This window comes from Eptatretus burgeri, chromosome 8 (assembly GCF_056783735.1).
Source record: "Eptatretus burgeri isolate ZD-2024b chromosome 8, Ebu_testis_v1, whole genome shotgun sequence".
In the NCBI taxonomy this organism is placed as follows: domain Eukaryota; kingdom Metazoa; phylum Chordata; class Myxini; order Myxiniformes; family Myxinidae; genus Eptatretus; species Eptatretus burgeri.
In genome coordinates this window covers 80,854,652-80,882,586 of record NC_140968.1, presented here as the reverse complement: position 1 = coordinate 80,882,586, position 27,935 = coordinate 80,854,652, and the positions used below count along the sequence as shown (strand labels likewise).

Below are 27,935 nucleotides of genomic sequence, written 5' to 3'. Positions count from 1 at the left end.
GCAACAGTATTTTCGGAACTCCTTTGGATTTTCAGTCGCCATGCTTACTGCAAAATATGCAAAAACTGATATTATCCCATTTATAACTTAATTTGATGATGGTTATTCAAAATATGTATACTTAAAAATCAATAGACACATTAGGCAGAATAATTTTTCACAAATGATGCAAAATATATATATATATATATATATATATATATATATATATAAATAGTGCAGAGATGATGATTGTCAATTTCAGACATAAAGTCGCCTGCCAGCAGGTGACGTCATTGGAACGATGACGGCAAACCGCCCAATGTCGAATCAAGAATTCGTGATATGTGGAGCCCGAACAATAAAACCATCATCACACTTTGAACCCATTGAGATCCCATTTTCATTTATGCTCAGGTGTTGGAGTATATGAAGGGGTATTCTCACACGAAAAAAATCAGGACCATTGGTTTGGCTGGGGAACAGGGGCCCAAGGTCAAAGGGCGCCCCAAACTATAACTTTTTGAATTCCTGTTTCGGAGTGATTTTACTTTACGCGATTCGAAAGATCTCGCTTTTACGAGCATTTTGATACCAAGATCATCCAAATCGGTCCACTACAACCTGTGATATGACCACTGGAAGAATGTGGGTCAACCAGGGGCACCCAAATTTTTTTGGGGGGGGGCCTAAAATGGGCCCTGATTCCAGGTCTGAAAATTGATACATAATGTTTTACCATGGATACAAACACTTGCACAAAAAACAGTGAAGTCTAAGACGATATGTCAAAATTTCACTGAAAAATGTGTGCACTTGACAGAGAACGCACCACTTAGGAGCGTCTGTCCTGGGGGCCCAGCGACCAAGTTGTCTGTCAGTGCTCCTTTTGTACTCAGGGGACCCCTTACTACCATTCTGCGTTGGTTTTAGCTGTTCCGTTGTTCGGTTGAGCTGGCGTGATTTTTGCAGCATCTAATAAGCGTCTTGTCACCGGTATTCCAGCGGCGAAATCGTCTGTCATTGTTTATACCGTGTTACAAGCTATACGAATAATATCAGAAACCTACTTGTAGCCGTTCCGCTACCAGGTTGAGCTATCGCCGATTATGCGATACAGATATTGACCACAGAATGTCAACCCAGCAGCAGTGTCCCGGCAGACACAGAGTTCTGAGGTGAGAATATCATCTGGCATCTTACCATGAGGACGGCAATTGTTCCCCTCTTCGGTTGAGCTAAGCCCCGCGGGCTCCCGGTCTATACAATGTTTTAAGTGATTCCTCACCAATGAGAGATATAGCTAGTACCAAAAACGATATATCGTATGATGTCTCAAAAAGTTAATGACAGATTTGGACAAAACCTGATGGACAGGTTAGGTGTGTGACAAGGACAAATATATTAGATTTTGGTGAAGGTTCAGTTCTGGATCCGAGAATTTTTTTTTAATTACCCCATACATGTGACGTGAAAAGCGGGGTGAAATAATTTGTTCATGTCTGTTCGTCCGTCAGTCCATCCGTCCACCTGATCAGTTTATGAGTGTCAGTTTATGATCAATGAACAACTAGTTTAACTTTAAATTTGGTTGTTTAAATCAATGAACAACTTTAAATTGAATGTTATATTTTGAACACAAACTGGAGCATGAATAGGAAGACAATTTTCTCAATTTACCGTACTTTGGCTCTGAACTTGTCCTGAATGCGCATGTGCATGGAGGAGTGAGATAATATATTACTTTGTCTGCCTGCCTGACAGTCAAACAAAATTGAAAATCGTTTCAAATAGGAAACGTACTGTTTTTGAAGATGTTATAAAGGAAACGAACAACAGGCATGAAGAACTAATGTAACCTGTTTGAGAAGGTGATGTAATAGCCACTGGATAAAACGGAGGTAAAACCCAGAATTAATTTATTTGTTCTCCCTCAAACCTCTTTAAACCTTTATTAGCCTCCATGGACTTAGTCTGAAATGGGAGCTTATGGATTTGGTCTTGATTTTTGTGTCTGTGTGCGTGCGTGTGTGTGTGTGTGTGTGTGTGTGTGTGTGTATGTGTATCTGCAACGATATCTCGGACATGTGTAGACCTATTTTATTCCTACTTGGCAGAAAGACAACAAATGATGGTATACTTATGCACATCTTTTTGTTTCATGGTGAAATCAAAAATGGCCGACTGGCGGCCATTTTAGTTGTAATTAAAAACCCAATGTTGAGCACGTTCCCAACCATTTCTCGAACATGCATTTACTGATGTTGATCAAACCTGGCACACTGATAAAGAATGATGGCTTACATATGCACGTCATTTCTTTTCGCGGTCAGCTCTAAGATGGCCGACTGTTGGCCATTTTGTGACTTAAATGTGTCCCCAACCATTTCTCAGACATGCATGGTCAGATTTTTTTTAAACTTGGCAAAAGCACAGTACATGATGGCATACCCGTGTCCCTCACTTTATTTTGTGATCTGATGAAAGATGGCCGACTGGTAGACTGGCGGCCATTTTAATTGGACATAAACACAGGCTGGCCCTTTAACTGTGGAAAACAAAATTACTAAAACAATGGGGGCTATGACATTTTATGTCTTTTTTACTTGTTTATATTATATACTTGAACACTAGAACACAAATCGCCTTCGAAATACTTCCAAGAACCACGCGCTATATATCGATTGAAGTCATTCTTCACCATTGAGAGACGGGCCAAAAATGATATACTGTACAGCTTGTTTCAATAACTTGTGGACGGGTTATGACAAAACTTGGTGGATGAGGTGGATAGGTGACAAGAACAAGCTGATTAAAGTTTGGTTAAGGTATGGATCCAAAATTCGGCCTATCAGTGGGCTACAAATCGTAAAGTGGTTTAGCCTGGCGGAAGTATGGTTTCTATCGAATGCTGTTCCAGTTTGTTTTTGCATCATGGCTTGTAAAAGTTTGTTTTATTATTCCAAAGTTACGGTGGCAGAAAAAAATGCTTTCGATTCAATACTATAGAGTGTAGCCCATAATATTGTAGACAATGTAAACTGGCAAAAAAATAAATAAACAGTTGCCTTGACTGATCAGAATTTATTGACAACATTACTGTCCATGTCAGCAGGAGTAATGTTCAAAGAGGTCTCGGAAATACTGTGTGCATTTTGCAGGTATCAGCGTTGGCCCAGTAGTTGCCGGAGTGATTGGGGCCCGTCGACCACAATATGACATCTGGGGAAACACGGTGAATGTGGCCAGTCGAATGGACAGCACTGGCCTTCCAGGAAAAATTCAGGTACCAAGATTTTATATTGTTTTTTCACACTGCGGAAATGCATATTTGCAAAATGCGGTGAAGGCAGTCACCGACATTCACCGTCTTGTCAGTTGGATTGGTGTAAACGAGGTGAGACAGTGTTGAGGTTTCCCTTCGTTTAAGTTGATCATTGTACACCTGTGTTTAGTTGTATGACTACAGGAACGACAACTGTTATTTCAGAAGAGTTAATCAGAAAGTAATTTCTTTCTTTAGATTGGAGAGGGTCTCTGCTTCGTCCACACTTCTTGTGTGGTAGCAACATTCAATCGTGAATAATTTTTTTATTTTTTTTACTTTGTCCGATTTTGCTTTAGGTTTTGAAAAGTTCTCAAGGTATGAAGAAATATATCATGGAGGTTTGATTGATTTTGTGGAAGCTTGCTGCTGTTGCTTATAAAAAACAAAAAACACGTCATCCTGGATTCAATTGAATCAGTGTGGTGTACTCAAAGCACCGGATCACTTGATTCGTAAAATTTGCCTTCATATTTGCCTTCACACACTTATTCATTGCTACATTATGAAGGCTCCAGTTTGCTACCTTTATCAACCTACAAAAGGCTACATACACCTTCAAAATGTGAATATTCTCCACTCATGTGGTGAATGGCCCATTCCATTTTTATACATCTTGTGTGTGTTTATACATATACATATACATATCCATATCCATATCCATATCCATATCCATATCCATATCCATATCCATATCCACATCCATATCCATATCCATACATACATACATATATATATATATATATATATATATACATATATGAGTGTGTGTGTGTGGTGGGGGGGGTGGTGGGGAGGGTGTAGCATTGAGATTGTCACAGTGGGATGTTGGGTCAGCCCTGTATATATGTATATACTAGCAAATACAGCCCGTCGCTTTGCTAATGGGGATATTCTATGGAGGAAGGAGGGAGGAGGGAGGTTTTGGAGGAGAGAGGGGAGGGAGGAGAGAGGGGGAGGGGAGGGAGGACTAGAGATGAGAGAGGAGAGAGGGGGAGAAAGGAATGGGAGGGGGAGAGAGGAAGGGGAGGGAGGGGAGAGAGGAGGGAGAGAGGAGGGAGATGGAGAGAGAGGAGGGAGGGGATGGAGGGTGAGAGAGGTAGAGAGAGGAGAGGGAGCATGAGGAGGAGGAGGAGGGGGAGAGGGGAGGGGGAGAGGAGTTGGAGAATCCAGCAGATGTGACGCCAAGCTTAAAGTCCATCAGAGAGACAGCACACACATTGATGAATTACACTGCCTCTGAAACACCAGGATGACATTTTATGGCTGGGTCGGGATTCAAACCCAGACGAGCCAGCTTAGAGCGTGCGTGCATACCTCTCGGCTATCCTGCCGTGATGTGGTTATTCATTGCTTTATAACCACTGAAAACATTTTTTACTCATTATAATCCTGTAATTTATTTTTGCCTTCATAAATCTGGAGATATCCCGATGGAGAACCGCACTGCGGTATAGCTGTGGAACCTTGTTGACGAAGCTTTGAAACAATGAAATGTTTAAATTTTTTATGTATTATAGATATACTGTACATTAATATATTTACATTTATCTTTGAGAAAGTAAGCAGATCAGACAAAAAGGTGAAAAAAGAACAAATTGAGTTTGCAATTGCCGAAAATGAACCCCTGTGAACTGTATCACCTTGGCTTGCAAAAGCAGCTTCGATCACGATGGTTAATTATTTTTTGTTGCTCTCGAAGGAGTTCCACTTTCTGCATGTTCCTTCATCCTTTCTTCACTCAATATAATCGTCCGAACAAGAGAAAAAGTTAAGTTTATTGCTTTGCTCAAATAAATACAATGAGCTATAAAAATCGCTAATTTGTTTAAAAAAAAAAATCAGATTTCACTCTCTATTTCCACTCCTATTTAGTCCACGAGATGTGATTCTCAAATCCGATATAATATTTTGATTATATACTTTAATTAGTCCGTGAGAGTGGATCGTGTTTCCAAGCTAATGCATGTTTGAATATGGGCATTGATTATCTTCAAAATGGGTGTTTAAATTAACCCAAACACCCAATTTTCATTCAGGCACTATTTTGCAGTTCCCTTAGTATGCATGCAAAGTTTGGAGCCACTAGGTTTCATGGTTTTGGAGTTGTGAATGAGACACACTGACACACACATGCACAAACACACTGACATTTATCAGTATACCAGTAAATACCACCTGTCACTTCGCTGACGGGAATACTAAGGAGGAGGCAGAGGGGGGAGAGAGAGAGAGGGTGGAGGAAAGTGAGGAGGCGGAGGGGGAAAATGTGAGGAGGGAGTGAGAATGAGAAGGGGAGGGGGTAGGAAAGGCAGATGTGTGGTGGAGCGTTAATTATAATTCATACTGGCTTATCATAATGATTCTGCAGAGAATAACAGTGAAGATGGAAGCAAAATAATGTCTGAAATCCATTTTCTACTGGTCATACTATGAATACTGCCCGGAGATGAACACCACCAGGACAGGTCTGGAGACAAACACCACCCAGAAACATCTGGAGACAAACTCCCATCCAGACATGAACACCGCTCGGACGTGTCTGGAGACAAACTCCTGTCCAAATATAAACACCACCAGGACACGTCCGGAGACAAACTCCTGCCCGGACATGTCTGGAGACAAACTCCCATCCAGACATAAACACTACCCAGAAATGTCTGGAGACAAACAAACACTGCCTGGACAGGTCACGAGACAAATACCGTCCAGACATAATCACCACCCGGACATGTCCAGAAAGAGAGAGTGTGGAGGGAGAGTCTGCCAAGTTTGAACAACATCGGTGAATGCATGTCCGAGAAATTGTTGGGAACGTGTTCAACATCGTGTTTTTTACAACTAAAATAGCCACCAATTTACCAGTTGGCCATCGTTGATCAAATCGCAAAATAAAGTGAGGCACACGTGTATGCCATGATGGACTGTGCATATGCCTTGGTTGAATAAAATTTGACCATGCATGTCCGAGAAATGGTTGAAGAGGTGTTGAACATCGGGGTTGAATCGTGTCCCGTCCAATCGGGAATGTCTGTTTCCTGTCCAACCATGAGTGTTTGCATCCCGTCCAATCGGGAGTGTTTGTATCCCGTCCAATTGTGTCCCGTCCAATCATGTCCCGTCCAACCATGAGTGTTTGCATCCCGTCCAATCGGGAGTGTTTGTATCCCGTCCAATTGTGTCCCGTCCAATCATGTCCCGTCCAACCATGAGTGTTTGCATCCCGTCCAATCATGTCCCGTCCAATCGGGAGTGTTTGTATCCCGTCCAATCGTGCCCCGTCCAATCATGTCCCGTCAAATCATGAGTGTTTGTATCCCATCCAATCATGAGTGTTTGCATCCCGTCCAATCATGTCCCGTCCAATCATGAGTGTTTGCATCCCGTCCAGTCATGTCCCGTCCAATTGTGTCCCGTCCAATCGTGTCCCGTCCAATCGGGAGTGTTTGTATCCCGTCCAATCGTGTCCCGTCCAATCATGTCCCGTCCAATCATGAGTGTTTGTATCCCGTCCAATCGGGAATGTCTGTTTCCTGTCCAACCATGAGTGTTTGCATCCCGTCCAATCGGGAGTGTTTGTATCCCGTCCAATCGTGCCCCGTCCAATCATGTCCCGTCAAATCATGAGTGTTTGTATCCCATCCAATCATGAGTGTTTGCATCCCGTCCAATCATGTCCCGTCCAATCATGAGTGTTTGCATCCCGTCCAGTCATGTCCCGTCCAATTGTGTCCCGTCCAATCGTGTCCCGTCCAATCGGGAGTGTTTGTATCCCGTCCAATCGTGTCCCGTCCAATCATGTCCCGTCCAATCATGAGTGTTTGTATCCCGTCCAATCGGGAATGTCTGTTTCCTGTCCAACCATGAGTGTTTGCATCCCGTCCAATCGGGAGTGTTTGTATCCCGTCCAATTGTGTCCCGTCCAATCATGTCCCGTCCAATCATGAGTGTTTGCATCCCGTCCAATCATGTCCCGTCCAATCGGGAGTGTTTGTATCCCGTCCAATCGTGTCCCGTCCAATCATGTCCCGTCCAATCATGAGTGTTTGCATCCCGTCCAATCATGTCCCGTCCAATCATGAGTGTTTGCATCCCGTCCAGTCATGTCCCGTCCAATCGTGTCCCGTCCAATCGTGTCCCGTCCAATCGGGAGTGTTTGTATCCCGTCCAATCGTGTCCCGTCCAATCATGTCCCGTCCAATCATGAGTGTTTGTATCCCGTCCAATCGGGAATGTCTGTTTCCTGTCCAACCATGAGTGTTTGCATCCCGTCCAATCGGGAGTGTTTGTATCCCATCCAATTGTGTCCCGTCCAATCATGTCCCGTCCAATCGGGAGTGTTTGTATCCTGTCCAATTGTGTCCCGTCCAATCATGAGTGTTTGTATCCCGTCCAATCGGGAATGTCTGTTTCCTGTCCAACCATGAGTGTTTGCATCCCGTCCAATCGGGAGTGTTTGTATCCCGTCCAATCGTGCCCCGTCCAATCATGTCCCGTCAAATCATGAGTGTTTGTATCCCATCCAATCATGAGTGTTTGCATCCCGTCCAATCATGTCCCGTCCAATCATGAGTGTTTGCATCCCGTCCAGTCATGTCCCGTCCAATTGTGTCCCGTCCAATCGTGTCCCGTCCAATCGGGAGTGTTTGTATCCCGTCCAATCGTGTCCCGTCCAATCATGTCCCGTCCAATCATGAGTGTTTGTATCCCGTCCAATCGGGAATGTCTGTTTCCTGTCCAACCATGAGTGTTTGCATCCCGTCCAATCGGGAGTGTTTGTATCCCGTCCAATTGTGTCCCGTCCAATCATGTCCCGTCCAATCATGAGTGTTTGCATCCCGTCCAATCATGTCCCGTCCAATCGGGAGTGTTTGTATCCCGTCCAATCGTGTCCCGTCCAATCATGTCCCGTCCAATCATGAGTGTTTGCATCCCGTCCAATCATGTCCCGTCCAATCATGAGTGTTTGCATCCCGTCCAGTCATGTCCCGTCCAATCGTGTCCCGTCCAATCGTGTCCCGTCCAATCGGGAGTGTTTGTATCCCGTCCAATCGTGTCCCGTCCAATCATGTCCCGTCCAATCATGAGTGTTTGTATCCCGTCCAATCGGGAATGTCTGTTTCCTGTCCAACCATGAGTGTTTGCATCCCGTCCAATCGGGAGTGTTTGTATCCCATCCAATTGTGTCCCGTCCAATCATGTCCCGTCCAATCGGGAGTGTTTGTATCCTGTCCAATTGTGTCCCGTCCAATCATGAGTGTTTGTATCCCGTCCAATCGGGAATGTCTGTTTCCTGTCCAACCATGAGTGTTTGCATCCCGTCCAATCGGGAGTGTTTGTATCCCGTCCAATCGTGCCCCGTCCAATCATGTCCCGTCAAATCATGAGTGTTTGTATCCCATCCAATCATGAGTGTTTGCATCCCGTCCAATCATGTCCCGTCCAATCATGAGTGTTTGCATCCCGTCCAGTCATGTCCCGTCCAATTGTGTCCCGTCCAATCGTGTCCCGTCCAATCGGGAGTGTTTGTATCCCGTCCAATCGTGTCCCGTCCAATCATGTCCCGTCCAATCATGAGTGTTTGTATCCCGTCCAATCGGGAATGTCTGTTTCCTGTCCAACCATGAGTGTTTGCATCCCGTCCAATCGGGAGTGTTTGTATCCCGTCCAATTGTGTCCCGTCCAATCATGTCCCGTCCAATCATGAGTGTTTGCATCCCGTCCAATCATGTCCCGTCCAATCGGGAGTGTTTGTATCCCGTCCAATCGTGTCCCGTCCAATCATGTCCCGTCCAATCATGAGTGTTTGCATCCCGTCCAATCATGTCCCGTCCAATCATGAGTGTTTGCATCCCGTCCAGTCATGTCCCGTCCAATCGTGTCCCGTCCAATCGTGTCCCGTCCAATCGGGAGTGTTTGTATCCCGTCCAATCGTGTCCCGTCCAATCATGTCCCGTCCAATCATGAGTGTTTGTATCCCGTCCAATCGGGAATGTCTGTTTCCTGTCCAACCATGAGTGTTTGCATCCCGTCCAATCGGGAGTGTTTGTATCCCATCCAATTGTGTCCCGTCCAATCATGTCCCGTCCAATCGGGAGTGTTTGTATCCCGTCCAATTGTGTCCCGTCCAATCATGTCCCGTCCAACCATGAGTGTTTGCATCCCGTCCAATCATGAGTGTTTGTATCCCGTCCAATCGTGTCCCGTCCAATCATGTCCCGTCCAATCATGAGTGTTTGTATCCCGTCCAGTCATGTCCCGTCCAATCGTGTCCCGTCCAATCCTGTCCCGTCCAATCGGGAGTGTTTGTATCCCGTCCAATCGTGTCCCGTCCAATCATATCCCGTCCAATCATGAGTGTTTGTATCCCGTCCAATCGTGTCCCGTCCAATCATGTCCCGTCCAATCATGAGTGTTTGTATCCCGTCCAATCGTGTCCCGTCCAATCATGTCCCATCCAATCATGAGTGTTTGCATCCCGTCCAATCATGTCCCGTCCAATCATGAGTGTTTGCATCCCGTCCAATCATGTCCCGTCCAATCGTGTCCCGTCCAATCGTGTCCCGTCCAATCATGTCCCGTCCAATCATGAGTGTTTGTATCCCGTCCAATCGTGTCCCGTCCAATCATGTCCCGTCCAATCATGAGTGTTTGCATCCCGTCCAATCATATCCCGTCCAATCGTGTCCCGTCCAATCGTGTCCCGTCCAATCATGTTCCGTCCAATCATGAGTGTTTGTATCCCGTCCAATCATGTTCCGTCCAATCATGTTCCGTCCAATCATGAGTGTTTGCATCCCGTCCAATCGTGTCCCGTCCAATCGGGCTTTTCCATAACCTGCCCAATTGTGAGAAACATACTGTTTATTTCTTCTTTCTTTTCTTCAATCTCAGAAACCTTCATTCAAATACTTGTTCTTTTTGAACATTTTCTAAACCTTGCATACTTTTTCAGTTTCAGATCTATTATTTTGTCAGACATTTGTTGCTTTTTCCATTCTTGTTGCCTGATTTGTGTAGTTTTTTTTTTTTGGATGTGAAGAACATCTTTTCAGTTTTCATTTCCTTTTAATGAGTGTGTGATCAGTTTGTCCCCAGTTTAATACAAAAGTCAATGACTAATTAGATTCACAAACCGATATAGTGTGTTGTATCCCAGTACATTAATTGCACAGGTCAATACTCAAAATTCATTACAAAGAACAACGTTTATATTGGAGTGGTCGCATAGTCATGCCAAATTAAGTTTAGCAAACAGCAAAAGTAATTAAAGAAATTAAATGATTAGTCAACTGAAGAAAATAAACGAACGATTGACCAATAAGAAGAAAATTCTCACGCTACCCCAATGCAAAGCAAGAACGGCACTCAGTAGAACACATACCTCCGCCAGGCTGAACCGTTTACATTTTGTATCCCACTGATCGGCCAGTTCTGGATCCAGACCTTAACCAACATGTAATCGGCTTGTTCTTGTCACTTACCAAACTCACCCACCGAGTTTCATCCGAATACATCCATAGTCTTTTGGGATATCGTGCTGTATAATATCGTTTTTGGCCCTATCACTCAATGGTGAAGAATCACTTTAAAAATTATAGTATCCTGATCTGGATCTTCACCAAAATCTAATCAATTCGTCTTTATCACACACACCCAACATCTCCACCAAGTCACTGTACATCCAAGTCCGTCTACAATCGTATGAGATATCCTGCTCACAAACCGGGGTGAAAACTACCTGTGTCCACCTTTGGTGGTGGGGGTAATTGAATAATTTCTGCAAAAATGTGATAGTTTTTTTTCACGGAGAGCTGTGTTGCTGTTGTCATTTCGAGGTCTATCGGTCCTTTTCAGGATGACAGAACCCAAACGCCTCCTTGTCACTCAAGGAAACTTCTTCGTCTAAGCTTGGCACCCAAGCACCTGGAGGAATCTTCGTCATTGGAACTTGTATCGAAAGCCCTGATCGAATTGTATTCATCCGAACGAGCAGCCAAAGTTTCCTTGCTGAATGTGCTTAACGACGTGTGGGTCTTCCTGAACAAGTTAATTACTCGGACAAGGGAATTGCCTTCAAATGGATTTAGGTACTACAAAGTACAACAGCAAAGGCACAAACTAACCTTGCGGACGTTTAGCATACAAGGTACGCACATGGCATATGCTAATAGAAGCCCGTCAGTATTCAGAATCGGACTGTTGAATGCTTTGTGAATCATTTCTAAAAATTAGAACAAATAAGACCAGAAGAAAAGTTTGTAAATAGCAATATCCTGAGTGTTTATCTTTTGTGTGAAGTCAGGGTTTGCTCCGCATCGTCAGTGTGAGAATGAGATGCATTGTGATCCATGGAGTGCATGGTTGCGGATGGTGTGGAATGTTAAGTCGAAAGGAAAGCTTTGGGAAGGACATGACAATTTCTGGGACATATGAGCATTATGGGGCTTATAGTATTTTGTTTTAGGTTGTACAGTGCTTTGAAAATGAGTACCAACAACTAGAAAGGTCCGAAGATGCGCCTTCACCCGTGCACCATATCCTTTGTAACATGTTGTTGTTTGCAAATGCTCTGGCATAGAATCACGATCTCAAGCCTTGTGTGCCATTGTAGTGATAAATTGTTTTGATCATGTTGCTCATTTTCTTGTGCCATATTAAACCTTATATGGAATAAGTTGAAATTTCATCTGTTGTTGCCTTTATCTATGTGTGCATTTGGGAACATGGCGTAGGTATGTAAATTTTTTGGTGCCCTAAGGACTCTGTCATGATGTACACACCTCGCCTGATGTAAGCATATTAAGTGGTGAATATATGTTCCGTGCAGTGAGCATGTGGAGTAGTGAATGCATGTTTCTTTTTTCTTTCTTTTTTTTTGCGATGAGCACAAGGTGTGGTGTATGTACATTTAGTGCAGTGAGCAAATGGAGTGGTATGAAGGGAGTTTGAAAAGTTAAATGAATAAGATATTCAGAGTAGTGCAAGATGTACAAACCTTTACTTTCAATAAGCAAGTGTTTATGATTTGTTGGAAAATATGTACATTTACATACAAATATATATATATATATATATATATATATATATATATATATATATATATTGTTATGGAAATGGCCCTTATTGGACTACAAAATATAGGATTAGCTCAGATCCGCCATTAAATGCATGTTTAGCGAGGTTGTGTGGTAAAATGGACGTTACATGTGTGTTGGGAGGTGTAGGATGCATGTTTTTATTGTTCGTACAGTAGTGGTGTGCCAAGGGCTCCCTCTTCTTCCTCCCCTCTCCAGACGATAGGCCCCGCCCAGTCGGCTGAGAGGGTGTGGCCAAAAAGAGGAAGTGAAGCTAGGGGGAGGAGTTTTGTCGGCTTCGCTGAGAGAGGGTGCTCGTGTGTCGAAGGAGCGAACGAGAGAGAAACGAAGGATTCGTAAAAAGGTTCAGTGTGTGGAAACAGTCGCTCTTGAGGCACGCTCGTGTTTTTGAAGCGAGCAAACGAAGGAGGCACAGTGTTGGATCTGCCGGGAGAGACGCTGAACCTGCCTGCACGTCGAGTCTGCATTTTTGGCAGTAAGAGAGGCGGCCTGCACGTTGAGTCCCAAAGCTTGCTCACGTTATTTAAAAAATCGGGGTCTAAGGAGGTATATAGGGAGGGATTCCCCCAAAAATAGGTATTTGCTATAACATTGGTTCATTGGTACATTTTGCTGATCCCGTCTTACATTGACTTCCTCCTCATTATCATTCTTCTACCAGGTGAGTGCCCAGGGCTATTTCCCCTATGTTTCCCATAATTTGTCTAGAATATCCTTAAGAGTTCATGGAAATCATGAGAAAGTGCTTTTGGTTTCATAATATAGCATTTTATTTTGTTATTGCATCCAATTTAATAAATTTGCTGCTGGACTGTACCCGTTGGTTGTTATTTCCATTGACAAGTTTCAAGACGTGGGAGTAAGTTCTCCTAAAATTCAACATCTCCACCTCTATTTTTTAGTAAAGGATCATGATTAATGAACCAAACTGTGAAGCTTCGTTCTCATCGCCTTGTTCTCAGGGCTCTTTTAAGAATCTTCACTGAACCTCTGACAAACTCCACTTGTAGCTCGTTTGGAGTGACATTCCCCAGAATGATTTTTAAGTACTCAGTAAGGGTTTTCATTATCATTCCTGTAGCTCTGACTACCACTGGTATAATTTCACCTTTCTTCAATTTTCCAAGTCCTCTTGACCTCATTTTTGAGACCCTAGTATTTGGTGATTTTCCTCCTTTCTGGAGGAAAGGAGGAAATTTTCTGGAGGAAATTTTCCTCCTTTCTTTTCCTTTTTGTGTTTGAGCACTATGTCCAGACGCAGTACTTTGTTTGCAATGTCCACACTTGATGGTATAATTTTGTAATACATGAGCATTATATGTCAGTTTTCAAAGATCGGATCTGGTTTGTGTTTCCATGATTGTTCTGGGACCGGGATGTTGAAATGTTTACAGATGTGCCAATGGATTACTCTGCAGATGCTGTCATGTCTTTCTGTGCACAGCTGTTCAGACATGAGTTTTTTTTACATCCCGAAAGGAGTTGACTGGTACTCTGTTTCTACCCCACAAAACCTGCATTTGTCCAATTGGCTCGATCCCACCATTTTGGCATCAGTGTAATATCCTCGGTCTTGGACATTAATGATGACTCGTTCTTCATCCCAACTAATTTGAACTCTTCTTAGCCATTCCAAATCTCCTTGTCGATCCATCTCCTGCCAAGCTCTTTTTTAAATCTTCCTGCTCTTTTCTCCCATTTGTCAGAGTATATCTGCTGATATTTTTTTGGGGGGGTTTCCTTTTTTTTTCTTTGCAATAATTGGGGCTGTATTTGTTTCTGTTTCGTTTTCCTGTGTAGTATCCATCATTTGCACCTGTTTTTGGAAACTTATTGCTTCATAGATTAGGGATCCCTTTTCTGGTTTGATGTTTTCTTGCTCGGATAAACATCTCATCCGATAGTCTGTTAAGCTTGTCACATACTCCGTTTGTCCTACACATAATATTCTTTGCACTTTGTTAAGCTCCATTAAACCACCACCCCCCTCTCTCCTCGGTAAATACAACCTCAGTGTGCATTGGTTTTTGTAGGTCAGGTATGGGAGCATGTGCCAGAACAGCGCGTCGCTGCGTCCACTTTCCGCCGGTACTCCAGGGGCCTCTGTCTGGCCATCCCCCAGGCAGATGCCAGGCCCATCCCCATCTCCTTGAGATGATGGTCAACCTGCTGCAACCATGAGGCACGTGGTCGGCCCACTGGCCTCCTCCACTCATGAGACTCCCTCGCTGAGAGAATCTGGTGAGCAGGATCAGCGTCAGGAAAACGAGCCACATGTCCATACAGCCGCAGCTGACGCTCACGGACTATGCAGGTAACAAATCTCATCCGAGTCTCTCTCAGCAACCGCTCGTTGGACACAAAATCCGACCAGCGATAGCCAAGGATTCTCCGAAGAGACCTGGTACCAAAGGAATTAAGTCTCCGTCTCAGATCCTTGGTCAAAGTCCAAGTCTCGCACCCATAGAGCAAGACTGGAAGTACCAAGGACCTGAAGACTCGGACTTTCGTCCTCCCGCACAGGTACCGGCAGCGCCACACCCCATGATCCAGTGAATCCATGACTCCCCAGGCCCGACCCAGACGTCTATTGACCTCTGACTCGCAGCCAGCAGAGACATGAATATCACTGCCAAGGTAAGTGAATCTATCCACGACCTCAACATCCTCACCACAAACAGACACAGACAGGACAGCAGCATCCAAGATGTCACCGAAAGCCTGGATCTTAGTTTTGACCCAAGAAATCCGTAATCCCAATGGCTCCGACTCCTCATTCAGCACCTCGAGGGCCCCCAAGAGGATGTCTAAAGTCTCCGCAAAGATGACTGCATCATCTGCAAAATCAAGGTCCGAGATCTTGACATTGCCAAACGATGCACCGCAACTTGATCTCTCCGACATCCTCCCAAAAATCCAGTCCATACAAGTGCTGAAAAGTGTGGGGGCAAGTACACATCCCTGACGAACTCCAGTAACAACTGGAAATAAATCAGAGGCGGTACCACCACACTTCACAGCACTCTCAGTACCAGAGTAGAGTTCAGACATCAGATCGATCAGTTTCGGTGGCACCCCACGAAGACCAAGAATCCTCCAGAGGACATCCCGATTCACTGAATCAAACGCTTTACAGAGATCAACATAGGCTGCAAGCAGCCCCTGCCGAAACTCTCGTCTGCGTTCGGTGAGGACACGAAGTGCAAGGATACGGTCAATCGTTGACCTCTTTGGTGTAAAGCCTGACTGCTCTGGACGCTGGTGCTCAAGCAGATGGTGGCGAACCCTATCAAGAATTATCCGAGCAAAGACCTTGCCCGGCACTGAGAGCAGCGTCACCCCTCGGTAGTTGTTGCAGTCTTGGCGATCACCCTTCCCTTTCCAGAGAGGGACAACAAGGCCCCTCTTCCAGTCAGTTGGGATGATGCCTGTGTTCCAGGCAGAGCACAAAACTGCATGCAACGACGCGAGTGCAGCATTTCCACCAGCCTTGAGAAGTTCGGCATGGATGCCACAGATCCCTGGAGCTTTGCCCCGTTTCAACTGGTTCACCGCAGCCCGTGTTTCCACAAGCGATGGTGGACCACAGTTGATTCGAGGGTCAGCAACAGGGATTGTAACACCTTTGACGTCCAACTCGACAGCTGGGGGATCAGCCTGGTACAACCGCTCGAAGTAACCGGCCCAGCGGGCCTTCACTTCAGACTCCTCTGTCAAGAGCCTACCACTCTCTGCTCGAACTGCAGTGCTCCGAGGGATGGGCTTGGATGAACGTAATGCGCGAATTCCCCTGTAAGCGGGACGAGAATCACCTGTCCACAGGTGATGCTCTACCCCCTCACAGATTCCTCGCACATAGGCCTCCTTGTCCACCCTCAGTGCACGTACAGTTTTACGCCTCAGCTCCCTGAACAGCTCAGCTCTGCCATTCAGCCTGGCCCTGCGACTCTGGTCAATGGTATCCAGTGTCCCTTGAGAGACAAAATTCTTCTTTGCCCTGCGGTGAACTCCAAGGCATCCACCGGCAACATCAAGGACGGTGGTCTTGAAGGTGTTCCACAACTCTTCAGGACCCCCCAAAGCACCCAGACCCCCCAAGTGTCCACTCAGCCTGTTTGCAAACTCCTCAGCTACTCTCTCAACCCTGAGCTTGGCAACATCCAGCCTAGGCTGGGATGGTACCATTCTCCAGGATTTAAGGTGCAGCTTTAGAGTTGCTACAACAAGCCTGTGGTCAGTATTGAGGAACTGAGCACTCCGGTAGACCCTGCAGTTCTGGATCATCCTCCAACGACCGTCAATGAGGACATGGTCAATCTCCTTTGCCACACCGCCAGCGTTGGAATACCAAGTCCAGCGATGAGCTTGCGGGCGCTGAAACCATGAACCAGCCACCCTAAGTCCATGACTTCTTGCAAAGTCAAGGAACTTAGTGCTATTCTGGTTCATAGTTCCTGACCCATGGGGACCAACACACACCTCATAACCATCCCTATCAGTTCCAGTCGATGCATTGAAATCCCCCAAGACTAGAAGTGTATCTCGTCTGGGGCACTGATCAACCACAGACTCGAGTGTGGCGTAGAATGTGTCCTTCACGGTAAGATCACTCGCCTCAGTCGGAGCATAAATAGAGACCAGGGAAATGACACCTAAGGAGTGACGAATCCTTAATCTCATAATACGCTCGTTGACCGGTGTTACCTCAATTATCATTGGGGTCAGCTTATTGGACACAGCTACAGCAACTCCTTGGGTATGGTAACCATCAGAGCGACCAGACCAATAGTAGGTGTAACCACCCACCATTATCTCGCCGCAATCCGGTCTCCGAACCTCAGAGAGAGCTGCAATCCCGATGTCCAAACGCTTGAGCTCAGATGATAACAGAGACAGGTGATCATCCTCTCTTAGGGATAGGACATTCCAGGCACCCACCCGAAGGGACCGCCTCAGGTTAACCCAAGGAGACCGCCGTCTGGTGGACGACACCTCAGCACCACTCCGACACACTCTCCCGCAATCTGACCCAGGGATGTTACCCCGTGGTTTCCCTCCTATCAAAGATTGGGGGTCCCGAAGGCTTTGCCCCAATCCCATCATCCGGTGAGCTGCCCTGCGAAGGGAAGCTGCACAGGAGGTACTCCCACGGAGTGGGTTTTCAGATTTTTTTGCGTTTTTGCGTTTTGCGGAATGAAGGGTTTTACGGTGGCCGGAGTGCAAATCCTGCCACCAACCTCCTAATAAGAAGTAACCCAACTGCAGGAGGACGTCCGCAGACACAGTTGGGCACTAGATATGGATGGCCGTTGGCTCACAAGGAGCTCCTCCGCCCTTTGACAGGTTTTGTTTTTAATCCTGCTGGGTGTCCATATCCAAACACCCTCCTCACCAGAAAACCTGGTGGGGGAGACGGTTTAGTCGCCGACAACCCGACCATGGAACAGGTTAGTACAGGTTTACATGGTACCTGTAGCAGGTCACAGATCGAACCTGACCTGACGAAGAATATCTTGTAGAATATCTTGTAGAATATCTTTTTGTAGAATATCTTGTGAATAGTTTGTTTCCTTATTTTAGTGTCTAGATTGTTGATCTCCAATTGTGGCCAGTTTATAATTGCACCGCTATATTGGAATATCGGCACTGCAAGTTGGTTTATTGCTTTGGTTTTGTTTCTTGAAGAGAGGGATGACTTCAAAATTTGTGTTATTCTGCGTAGGTACTCTTTGCTTATTATTTTATGCATTTTTTGTGTCGTACCTGGGGGCCTTCTTCTCTTCTGAGATATTTGTAATATGTTTCGTTTTCTAGTTCCTGTATTGTTGTACTTTGATCGATTGAGAGGTTGTCTGTTCTTTTTGTTTTTCCTTGTACAAATGGGAATTTGGCACATTTGTCAAGATCAAACTCAATTTGAATGTTCTCCGAGTACTGCTTTGATAATACCGTGTGTGTGTGTGTGTGTGTGTGTGTGTGTGTGTGTGTGTGTGTGTGTGTGTGTGTGTGTGTGTGTGTGCACGTTGACAGGATGGTTTTGAGGTACACACACGCGAATAAAAGCCATCTTGCCTGGGTTCCAATCCTGATGTAGCTTTCATCCTGGTGTTTCACAGGCAGGGTGATTCATCAGTGTGTATGCATTATATGAAGATGGACATTAAACTGGGCATCCCTTGGATGGATCTTAAACTGAGTGTCCCTTCTGCCGACTTAAGCTCGTTGATGTTAAAGTTCCAAAAGGATATATATATATATATATACTATCGGTCTAAAGTTTTAGAACACCCCCATTTTTCCAGTTTTTACTGAAATGTAAGCAGTTTAATGTTTCAATGTACTCTGAAATTAAAGCAGAGAACAAATAAAGAATTGCAGATAAAAAAGAAATCATGGAATCGTTTTGTTGAAAAAAATTTAATCTAAATTTTTGACTCATCAAAGAAGCCACCTTTTGCAGATATAACAGCCAAACATACTCTTGGCATTCTTTCTACAATGTAAATCAAATATTGTTCGGAAAGTTCTTCCCAACACTATTGCAGAAGTTCTTACAAATGTGTTGCACTTGTAGGTTGCTTTGCTTACACCCTTCTGTCCAGTTCATCCCAAACCAGCCCAATGGGGTTTAAGTTTGGAGACTATGCTGGCCATTCCATGATTTGAAGTCTACCGTCTTGTTCTTATTTTATAAGGTAGTTCTGACATAGCCTGGAGGTAAGTTTTGGGTCATTATCTTGCTGTGGGATGAACCCCTGACCAACTAGGCGTAGACCAGAGGGTATTGCATGGCACTGCAAAATGCTGTGGTAGCCCTTTTGGTTAAAGGTGCCAGTCACTCTGTGCAAGTCGCTGACTCTGGATCCAGCAAAAGAACCCCAGATCATCACGCTTCCTCCTCCATGTTTGACAGTTGGTGTCACACACTGAGAAACCATCCTTTCACCTACTCAACGGCGTACAAAGACCCTGCGTGATGAACCGAAGATTTCAAATTTTGATTCATCAGTCCATAAGACCTTCCAATTTTCAGTAGTCCACTGGTGGTGCGTCATGGCCAGGTAAGCCTCTTTTTCTTATTTTGCCATCGTAGCAATGGCTTTCTTACTGCCACTCGACCTGTCAAACCTACAGCTCAGTCTTATCTTCACAGTTGAAACTGAGTCTTCCTTACTTCGACCAGTGCTAAGCTGTGCTTGAAGCTGCTGTCCTCTGAGCTGCCTATCACGCAAGCTGTTGACTGTCAGAAGCTTGTCTTCTGATTTTTTTTTTTGTGGCTTTGGGTCTGCCAGACCTCTTCCTGTCAGTTTCCTCCAGTTTCCAAGTGCCTTTTGATGATGTAGGAAACTGTACTCACTGACACCTTGTCTTCCTTTGTTAATTGTCTTTTTCTCACCATTATGATAACAACATACTACTTCCTGCAGTGCAATATTGTCCAAATAATGCTTCAGATGGTGCAGCAACACAGACTGTTCCAACACTGCTTTTACACAGAGGGTTTGTAACTAATCAACCAAAGTTGGGACACCTGTAGGAATTGTTTGCATCAACTTTCTAGGCTTAATTTACCTCCATTGCTGCAGAACAGCTGCAGTTGCCAACCTATTACTTGTTCCCCGAAAAGGGCCTTTTTTAACAACTCTGAAATTTCCATTATTTTTCAGTTTTTGGTAACGTAAACTTTTTTTAACCTTTGGCAGTTTATCGCTTCGCTTTGTACCATTTCAAGGTATTCACTGGACTTGAACTGCTTAAATTTCAGTAAAAACTGGAAAAATGGAGGTGTTCTAAAACTTTTGACCGGTAGTGTAAATATATATATATATATATATATATATATATATATATATATATATATATATATATATATATATATATATATATATATATATATATATATACAATCTTCCCATAACTTTTATATCTTCCCATAAGCGAGAGGGAGGTGGTGGTTTAATGGAGCATAACCAAGTGCACAGAACATCGTGTGGAGGACTAAGGAAGTATGTAAAAAGCTCAACAGGCTATCGGATGAGATTTGTATCCGAGCAAGAAAACATCAAATGAGAAAAGGGATCCCTAATCCATTTTGCAAAAGTTTCCAAAAACAGGGGCAAATAACTTCCATACTCTTTATGAAAGCAGGTGTTAGCAGATGGGACACCCATCTTAATATCCATCTGAGGAATAGCACACTTAGTAATGCAATGGATTGCTTTGTGAAACACCATTCCAACAGCTTTTGGTGGAGTTGGGATTTTAACTTAGACTATCTTAAAGATAAATATTCCACATGTGCACCATCTTTTAATGATGCTGTGTAATCATCAGATATTATTTCAGCAATATTGTGTCCCACAGTCCATTCTGTGATTCCTTCCATCATATTGATCTCAGCAAACCGTCCCTCAATGTTGATGAAGTTTTTTGGTAATAAGGTTCACAATGGCTTGTGCTGTACATTTGAGTACATGTTTGACTAATGCTTCAGTCACATTTGGCTCGGCGGCCGTAGGGTCTAAAAAATCTACGGCCACTAGCAATTTTCGGGTGGCCGCAGTATTTCCACGTTCACACAATGTAGCAGTCACATATGTTTTTATTTTTTGGGTAGCCGCATGGGGTATTTAGAAATTGTGGAGACCGAAAACGTGGGGATGCCGTACGGTCTTTGATTTGATGTCGCACGGTGACCTTAGGGCATCCCTGCGGTGGCCATACTATTTTCAAGGCAGACGCAAGGTAGCCTCAAGGTGCCCGCAAGGCGACCGCAGAGGGGCCCTAAGGCGAACGCGGAAATAGTGCGGCCACTGTAATTTTTGGGGGTTGGCAAAATTCATTTTTCATTGATAAGAGCCTACGGAAAATGCACGAATAACGCAAGCCCACCGTACGCCCTACGTACGGTCGACATGGAACGCATCGACGTCATGGCTACGGCTTGTTGAATTGCTACGGCCAACCTAGAAATGAAAAAAGTTATAACTCCGTGCTTTAATTCCACGGAGACCCCTACACCCTGTAAAAGATAGCCATACAGCGTAGGGCCACCCTGAAGCCACCTCAGAAACTCTGCGGCAGCCACACGTTTCTGTCAATTCAGGGGGGGGGGGTACGGCCGCCGTATCGTAGCCGTAGAGCAAATGTGACTCATGCTTAAATGGTGGCACGATGATGTACACGATATCCGAAACACAAGAGGACCACTATTTCTAGCAATTGCTCATCATATTTTTTGGTGAAGATCGGTGCTGAGAAGGATGGAGTATTGGTGCTCTCGAGTTTCAGTGGAACAACCAGAACACACCATGTATACCTCTTGAAATACGAGTTCCCTTACAAGGAGCTTCAATGGAGGAGGAGGCAATTAAATTGATCAAAACCTGTGTAATCGTTGCAGCAGTTGAAGCTAAATATTTACCAGCCTCGGTGGCAAGATCATTATTTTTGCTCCGAGTCTGGCAGATCTGCAGTTCGAACCCGACCCGGGCCGAGTCATACAAAAGACTTCATAAATGGTATATGCTGCTTCACAGCTTGACACTCAGCATTTATAAAGGATAAAGCATGATAAACAACCATGGGTTTGCAACCATAGCACAGGCTTTGATGGGCTTAATGACCTCCTCCTGTGTTTATGTTCCTTGTAAGGATATATATCGAAATATGTGGAGCGTGACGAGCACTCTCTCAATCTCCAATGGTCATAAAGTCCTACACCAAAGCGTCACCTCCAATCTGGAGGGCTCTGCCCGGCAACTATGTCACACAGAGAAAGATTACATGGTCAACATCAGTTAAACATCACATGGAGCCGCCGATCTGTATTTTGGGCTTATTTGCCCTCAGTACGGCATACGGATAAATATCTAACGAATGATGACCACATTCATCGTTTAAACATCAATTGCACCTTTTGGCTGTGATGGTGAGCATCGCCGTGGATTATGTCTCACACGGAAAAACCGCATAATCCGCAAAGAACAACCATCTGTCTGCCACCCAGACAATTGTTCCCACTAATGCAAACCATTCAACCAGAAGGCATGTGGTGTGATCGGAAGGTAAATCGAAATATGTGGAGCGTGATGAGCACTCCCCCGATCTTCAATGGACATAAAGTCCTACACCAAAGCGTCACCTCCAATCCGGAGACCTCGTCCCAGTGACTGTCAAACAGATAAAGATTACATGGTCAACATCAGTTAAACATCAAACGGAGCTGCCTATCTTGAGTTTGGGCTTATTTGCCCTCATCAGGATGGAATACCAATAAATATATAACCAACGATGACCACATTTATCGTTTTTACATCAATTGCACGTCCTGACTGTTATAGTCAGCATCACCCCAGATTATGTCACAGGGAAAATTCGCATAATCCACAAAGAACAACCATCCATCTGCCACCCAGACGATTGTTCTTGCAAATGTAAACCATTCAACCAGAAGGCATGTGGTGCGATCAGCGGGAAAATCGAAATATGTGGAACGTGACGAGCACTCTCCTGATCTCCGATGGATATAAATAGATTGTAATTCAATAACATTAAATCAGACTTTTTCCACCTTTACTTACACATCGTAATCCACAACTTCAAAGTGAAAAACAAATTCTACACATTTCATAAAAATAATTAAATATGCAAAACTGGAATATCTTGGTTTGATAACTGTCCACACCCCCCTCCCCTTTTATAATAACAATTGTAAATTAGCTAAGGTATAACCAATCACCTTCAAAATCACATACCAAGTTAATTGGCCTCTACCTGTATTAAATTGTTGTGATTCTGATTATTTCAGAATATAATCAGCTGTTCCTGAAGGTTTCCTCTGCTGGGGAGTGCATTTCACAGCAAGGACTGGACCATGAGCACCAAGGAGCTTTCAAAAGACTTCTGGGATAAAGTTCTAGAAAGGCACAGATCAGGGGATGGGCATAGAATATTCCAAAGGCCTTGAATACCCCTTGGAGCACACTCAAGCCAAACATTAAGAAGTGGAATGTGTATGGTACCACCAAAATCCTGTCTAGATCAGGCCATCCCTCCAAACTGGATGACCAAGCAAGGATGAGACTCATCCGAGAGGCCACTAAGAGGCCAATGGCAACTTTGAAAGAGCTACATACCTTTATGGCAAAGACTGGTTACTATGTACATGTGACAACAATATCCCAAGCTCTCCATAAGGGTGGCAAGAAGGAAGCCATTACTCAAAAAAGCTCACCTTGAGTCCCGTTTGAGGTATCCAAAAAACCACTCCGGAGATTCTGAAGCCATGTGGCAAAACGTTTTGTGGTCTGACGAAACCAAGGTGGAACTTTTTGGCCTAAATGCAAAACGTTACGTTTGGCGCAAACCCAACACAGCACATCACCCAAAGAACACCATCCTGACTGTGAAGCATGGTGGTGGCAGCATCATGTGATGGGGATGTTTCTCATCAGCGGGGACTGGGGCACTTGTCAGGATAGAAGGGAAAATGGATGTAGCAAAATACAGAAAAATCCTCACGGAAAACCTGCTTCCCTCTGCAAGAAAGCTGAAATTTGTACGGAAGTTCACCTTTCAGTATGACAACGACCGACAGCACAAAGCCAATGATGCACTGGAGTGGCTAAGGAACAAAAAGATAAATGTTCTCGAATGGCCCAGTCAGAGTCATGACCTAAATCCAATCGAAAATGTGTAGCATGACTTGAAGTTTGCAGTCCATCAATGCTCCCCATGCAACTTGACTAAGGTTGAACAGTTTTGTACAGAAGAATGGGCAAATATTGCCCAATCAAGATGTGCAAAGTTGGTGGAGACCTTTCCCAACAGACTCACAGCTGTAATTGCTGTCAAAGGTGCTTCCACCAAGTATTAACTCAGGGGGGTGGACACTTATCCAACCAAGATATTCTGGTTTTGTATTTTTAATTATCTTTTCGAAAATTTATATCATTTGTTTTTCACTTGGAAGTTGTGGGTTACGATGTATAAATAAACGTGGAAAAAGTCTGATTTAATACAATTTAATTCCAGTCTATATGGCAACAAAAGGTGAAAATTTTAAAAGAGGGTGTACACTTTCTGTAGACACTATGTATTACATGTGGTAGTGGCAAAATGGCTCCTTAATTCAAACAGAACAAGTGAATCGTAAAGAATTTGCGAAGGATGCCAGCACTTCATAAGCATGCTCACCACAATTTACTCTTTTCATTCGTAAACTGCAACAACAACAAAAAAAGAAAATCAAAATTCACTAGGATCTGCCCCAAGGCCTGCACATAATGTCCTGGTCATGAAATGGGTTTTACTATGACTTTGTTCCAGAAGTCATCATGATGCTTAAAGTTTGACTCCGCACTATATTGTCTCCGAATCCTTCCTCACTTTTGTTTTTTTAGTGCGGTCTAGTCCTGGTAAGTTTAAGTGGCGCATCATCAATCACTTTCATATCTTTCTTGACTGTTTTATTTGTGATTACAAATTCTTGTGACACTTCTTTTTCTGTCTCTCGGGTTTAATGGCAGCTCTTTATTACAACATCTTCGATCTTTAATCCTAATCCTCACCGAATCCTCAATGTCAGATATTTCTTTCAAGCATGACAAGCAGCCTGGAAATATCCTCACACAGTGAAATTTTATAATAATAATATGGCTGTTTCATTGGTTCCTAACCCATTCAAATTGTAAAATTATCCTCACGATCCCACCTCGATATCTCTGACCAAAGTATTTCAGCAACAAAATTGATCTCAGGGGATCTTTCACTTTTTAATAATATGGTGACATGATCTTTTTTTGAGTCACATGATATTACCACCCCCTGCTCCTCCCTCTTGGGAGGATACCGAGTGCCTCTCACACGATGTGTGCGCAGTACTGTTGTTGGAAGATAACTCATGGTTGAGACCTGCCCTCAGCTTTGAACATGGATCTTCCTCAACTACAAGCAGTTTTTAGTGTGTTACTTTAATGTCATCCTGTTATGTATGATATTATAATTGTGCTCTTTATAATATTAAGTGTTGCAAACATGTTCTGAATTATAAAGGTCATGCCATGATGACTAATGTTACAATATTATTTTTCATTCCTAGTATCACTACACTTCAACTGCAGATGAGCTATTAAGCCAACATTCTTTCAGAAATGAAACTTCACTGTCCTTTGGAGTTTGCTTCAATCAGTACTTTTACCACATTATGTACTAATGAAGCCGTTACAGTTCATGGAACCACACTAATGAACGTCTTTGTTTCACTGGTTTTTTGTGCAGGTGAGCGAGGATGTGTTTCGCATCCTAAAGCGCTGTGGTTACAAGCTCACTTGCCGAGGAAAAGTGAGCGTTAAGGGTAAGGGTGAGATGCTCACTTACTTCCTGGATGAGAAACCAGCTACACTTTCAGGTACCAATGGTGGGCCCAGGCCCGGTACTCCAGCACGCCGCCCTGCCTTGTCACAGTTCCGTGGCATGCCCATAAGGCCCACCACCTCGTGCACTGCTTCTGCACCTGCAAACCGCTTTGTTACATTGTCCACTGCACATCAGACCGTTGTGAGCCTTGCAAACGCCGCTTCAGTGCCTGGGATGTCTGTGTGATTCGAGGGGAAACCTTCACATCACACGACCTGAAGTTCATTACAACTTCGATGCAGATAGGACCGGCCTCTTTCAGGAAACTATGTACCTGTGGGGAGGTACTGAACCCTGACCATGCATCCTGCATGCTCTTGTGGTGGCAGCGTGCTCTGGTACTGTTATCAAAGACTAGCTAAAGATGTGCAGCAAAACGCAGCTCGACGATACTCACAACACGTCCTGAATTGACTGCCCTTTGTTCCACCGAGGTTGGAGTGAGTGCGCTGCCCATACATAATGTGCAAAATAACCTGTTGGAACTATAGGAACTTTTCATTTGACAACCTTTAATGGCATGGACATTTGAATAGCTTTCTCCATAATTTACCTGCTGTGGACACAGACACAAATTAATTTTGAAGGTGCCCACAAGTTGGCAAGTGCGATATTATGCAACATGCCAACTTCAGGGAGATCGGTTTGTCCTGATAAAGAAGGACACTTGCTCAAGCATGCTTCGTTCTGCCTTTTTTACCCTTTGACAACTGACAAACACAGTGCCATCTATATACTCTGGCACCATTCCTCACCAAACGATCTCTTTCCCGGCACAGACTGTGATCAGATCTTTGTAGTACAGCACCAAGTCTGCAAGGACACTAGTTTTAAACAACTATGAAGTTTTGTATCATTATTACTCTGCAACTTCTTCCGTCAAAATGCCACAATCAGATTATTTATATATTTTCGTGATTTGCTGTTTGCATGTTGCCGTTCGATTTTAGAAAGTGTAAAGAAAAAGAATGGAAGATGACCCGGATGCACGATGCTGATGCCTTGTGTCCTTGCCTGTCGCATCTTTAATCAGAATTGCACTTTATTTCCTATTTACGAAGCATGTTCATCCATGACCTGTGGCCACATGATGCCTCATCAAGTACCTGTGCGGCAAATTCAACTGTATCATCGTTCAGTTCAAGAATCCAGCAATATCCAAACAACTCGCACATCAATATTTGAGGTGGTTTTCCGTTCTGACCTGCCTCTGCCTCGCACGTTTCGGCCATGTCACCAACCCCTTGCATGCACGGCTAAGGACAAGTGACAAATGTCAGCATGTAAAAATATTTTTTATTACCTTGTGTATTTGTAGGAAAGAATTTAGGATTAAATTCTAAACAGATACATATAGATATATGTATAAAACAAAAGGATCAATTCTGACCCTGAATGCGACATGATGCTGACATCATCCACGTAAATTATGCCTCACCAAGAAAGGGAGCTTGATAATATATACATATATATATATATATATATATATATATATATATATATATATATATATATATATATATATATACATACATACATACATACATATACATACATATATATATGTATACATACATATACATACATATATATATATGTATACATACATACATACATACATATACATATGTATGTATATGTATGAATGTATGTATGTATGTATATATATATATATATATATATATATATATATATATATATGTAATCATGTATTGTATATACCTCTGGAGGTCGACGATGACTGGAAGTTTTGTGTGCAGTTATGTTTAAAATTTTGCGGAAAATCTTTTGTACAGGGTCGCCTTATTGCAATATGTGGCGGGAATAAGTGCAGTTCCTGTACCTATGGAAAGCACAGAGGTGGGAGAGTGGCATCCAAAGCTTGGTTGTCGTATATTTGATGTCACAGGCACTGCTCAATTTTCTGTGAAATCAACATGTACGCATGAGCCACGGATATTCAGCATTAAACTCGACCATTTTCTATGTTGTTACCGACCTGTTTATGTCGCATTTTGTTCTCTCGAGCACTATTTTCAGCACAACGTGCAAATCTTCGACTTATTTGCAGTATGTCGGTAATTTGAAGCGCAAGCAGAAAAAGCTCCAAGTTT

The 27,935-nt window shown here is 43.8% G+C and overlaps 1 protein-coding gene across 4 annotated transcripts in view; it reads left to right on the top strand.

Annotated features, from left to right (window-relative positions):
• The window catches only part of ADCY1 (adenylate cyclase 1), a 290,414-nt gene extending 263,107 nt beyond the window's left edge, over positions 1 to 27,307 (top strand). For 2 of the 4 annotated variants that reach the window (XM_085892788.1, XM_085892787.1), the window contains exons 20-21: positions 3,141 to 3,265; positions 25,684 to 27,307. In XM_085892788.1, the coding sequence (XP_085748914.1) occupies positions 3,141 to 3,265; positions 25,684 to 26,007 (449 nt within the window). In that variant the 3' untranslated portion in view covers positions 26,008 to 27,307. Of the gene's footprint in view, positions 1 to 3,140; positions 3,266 to 25,683 lie in introns of those variants that run through there. The other 2 variants (XM_085892790.1, XR_015061083.1) reach the window with 2 other exon arrangements.
• The last annotated feature ends 628 nt before the right edge of the window (positions 27,308 to 27,935 follow it).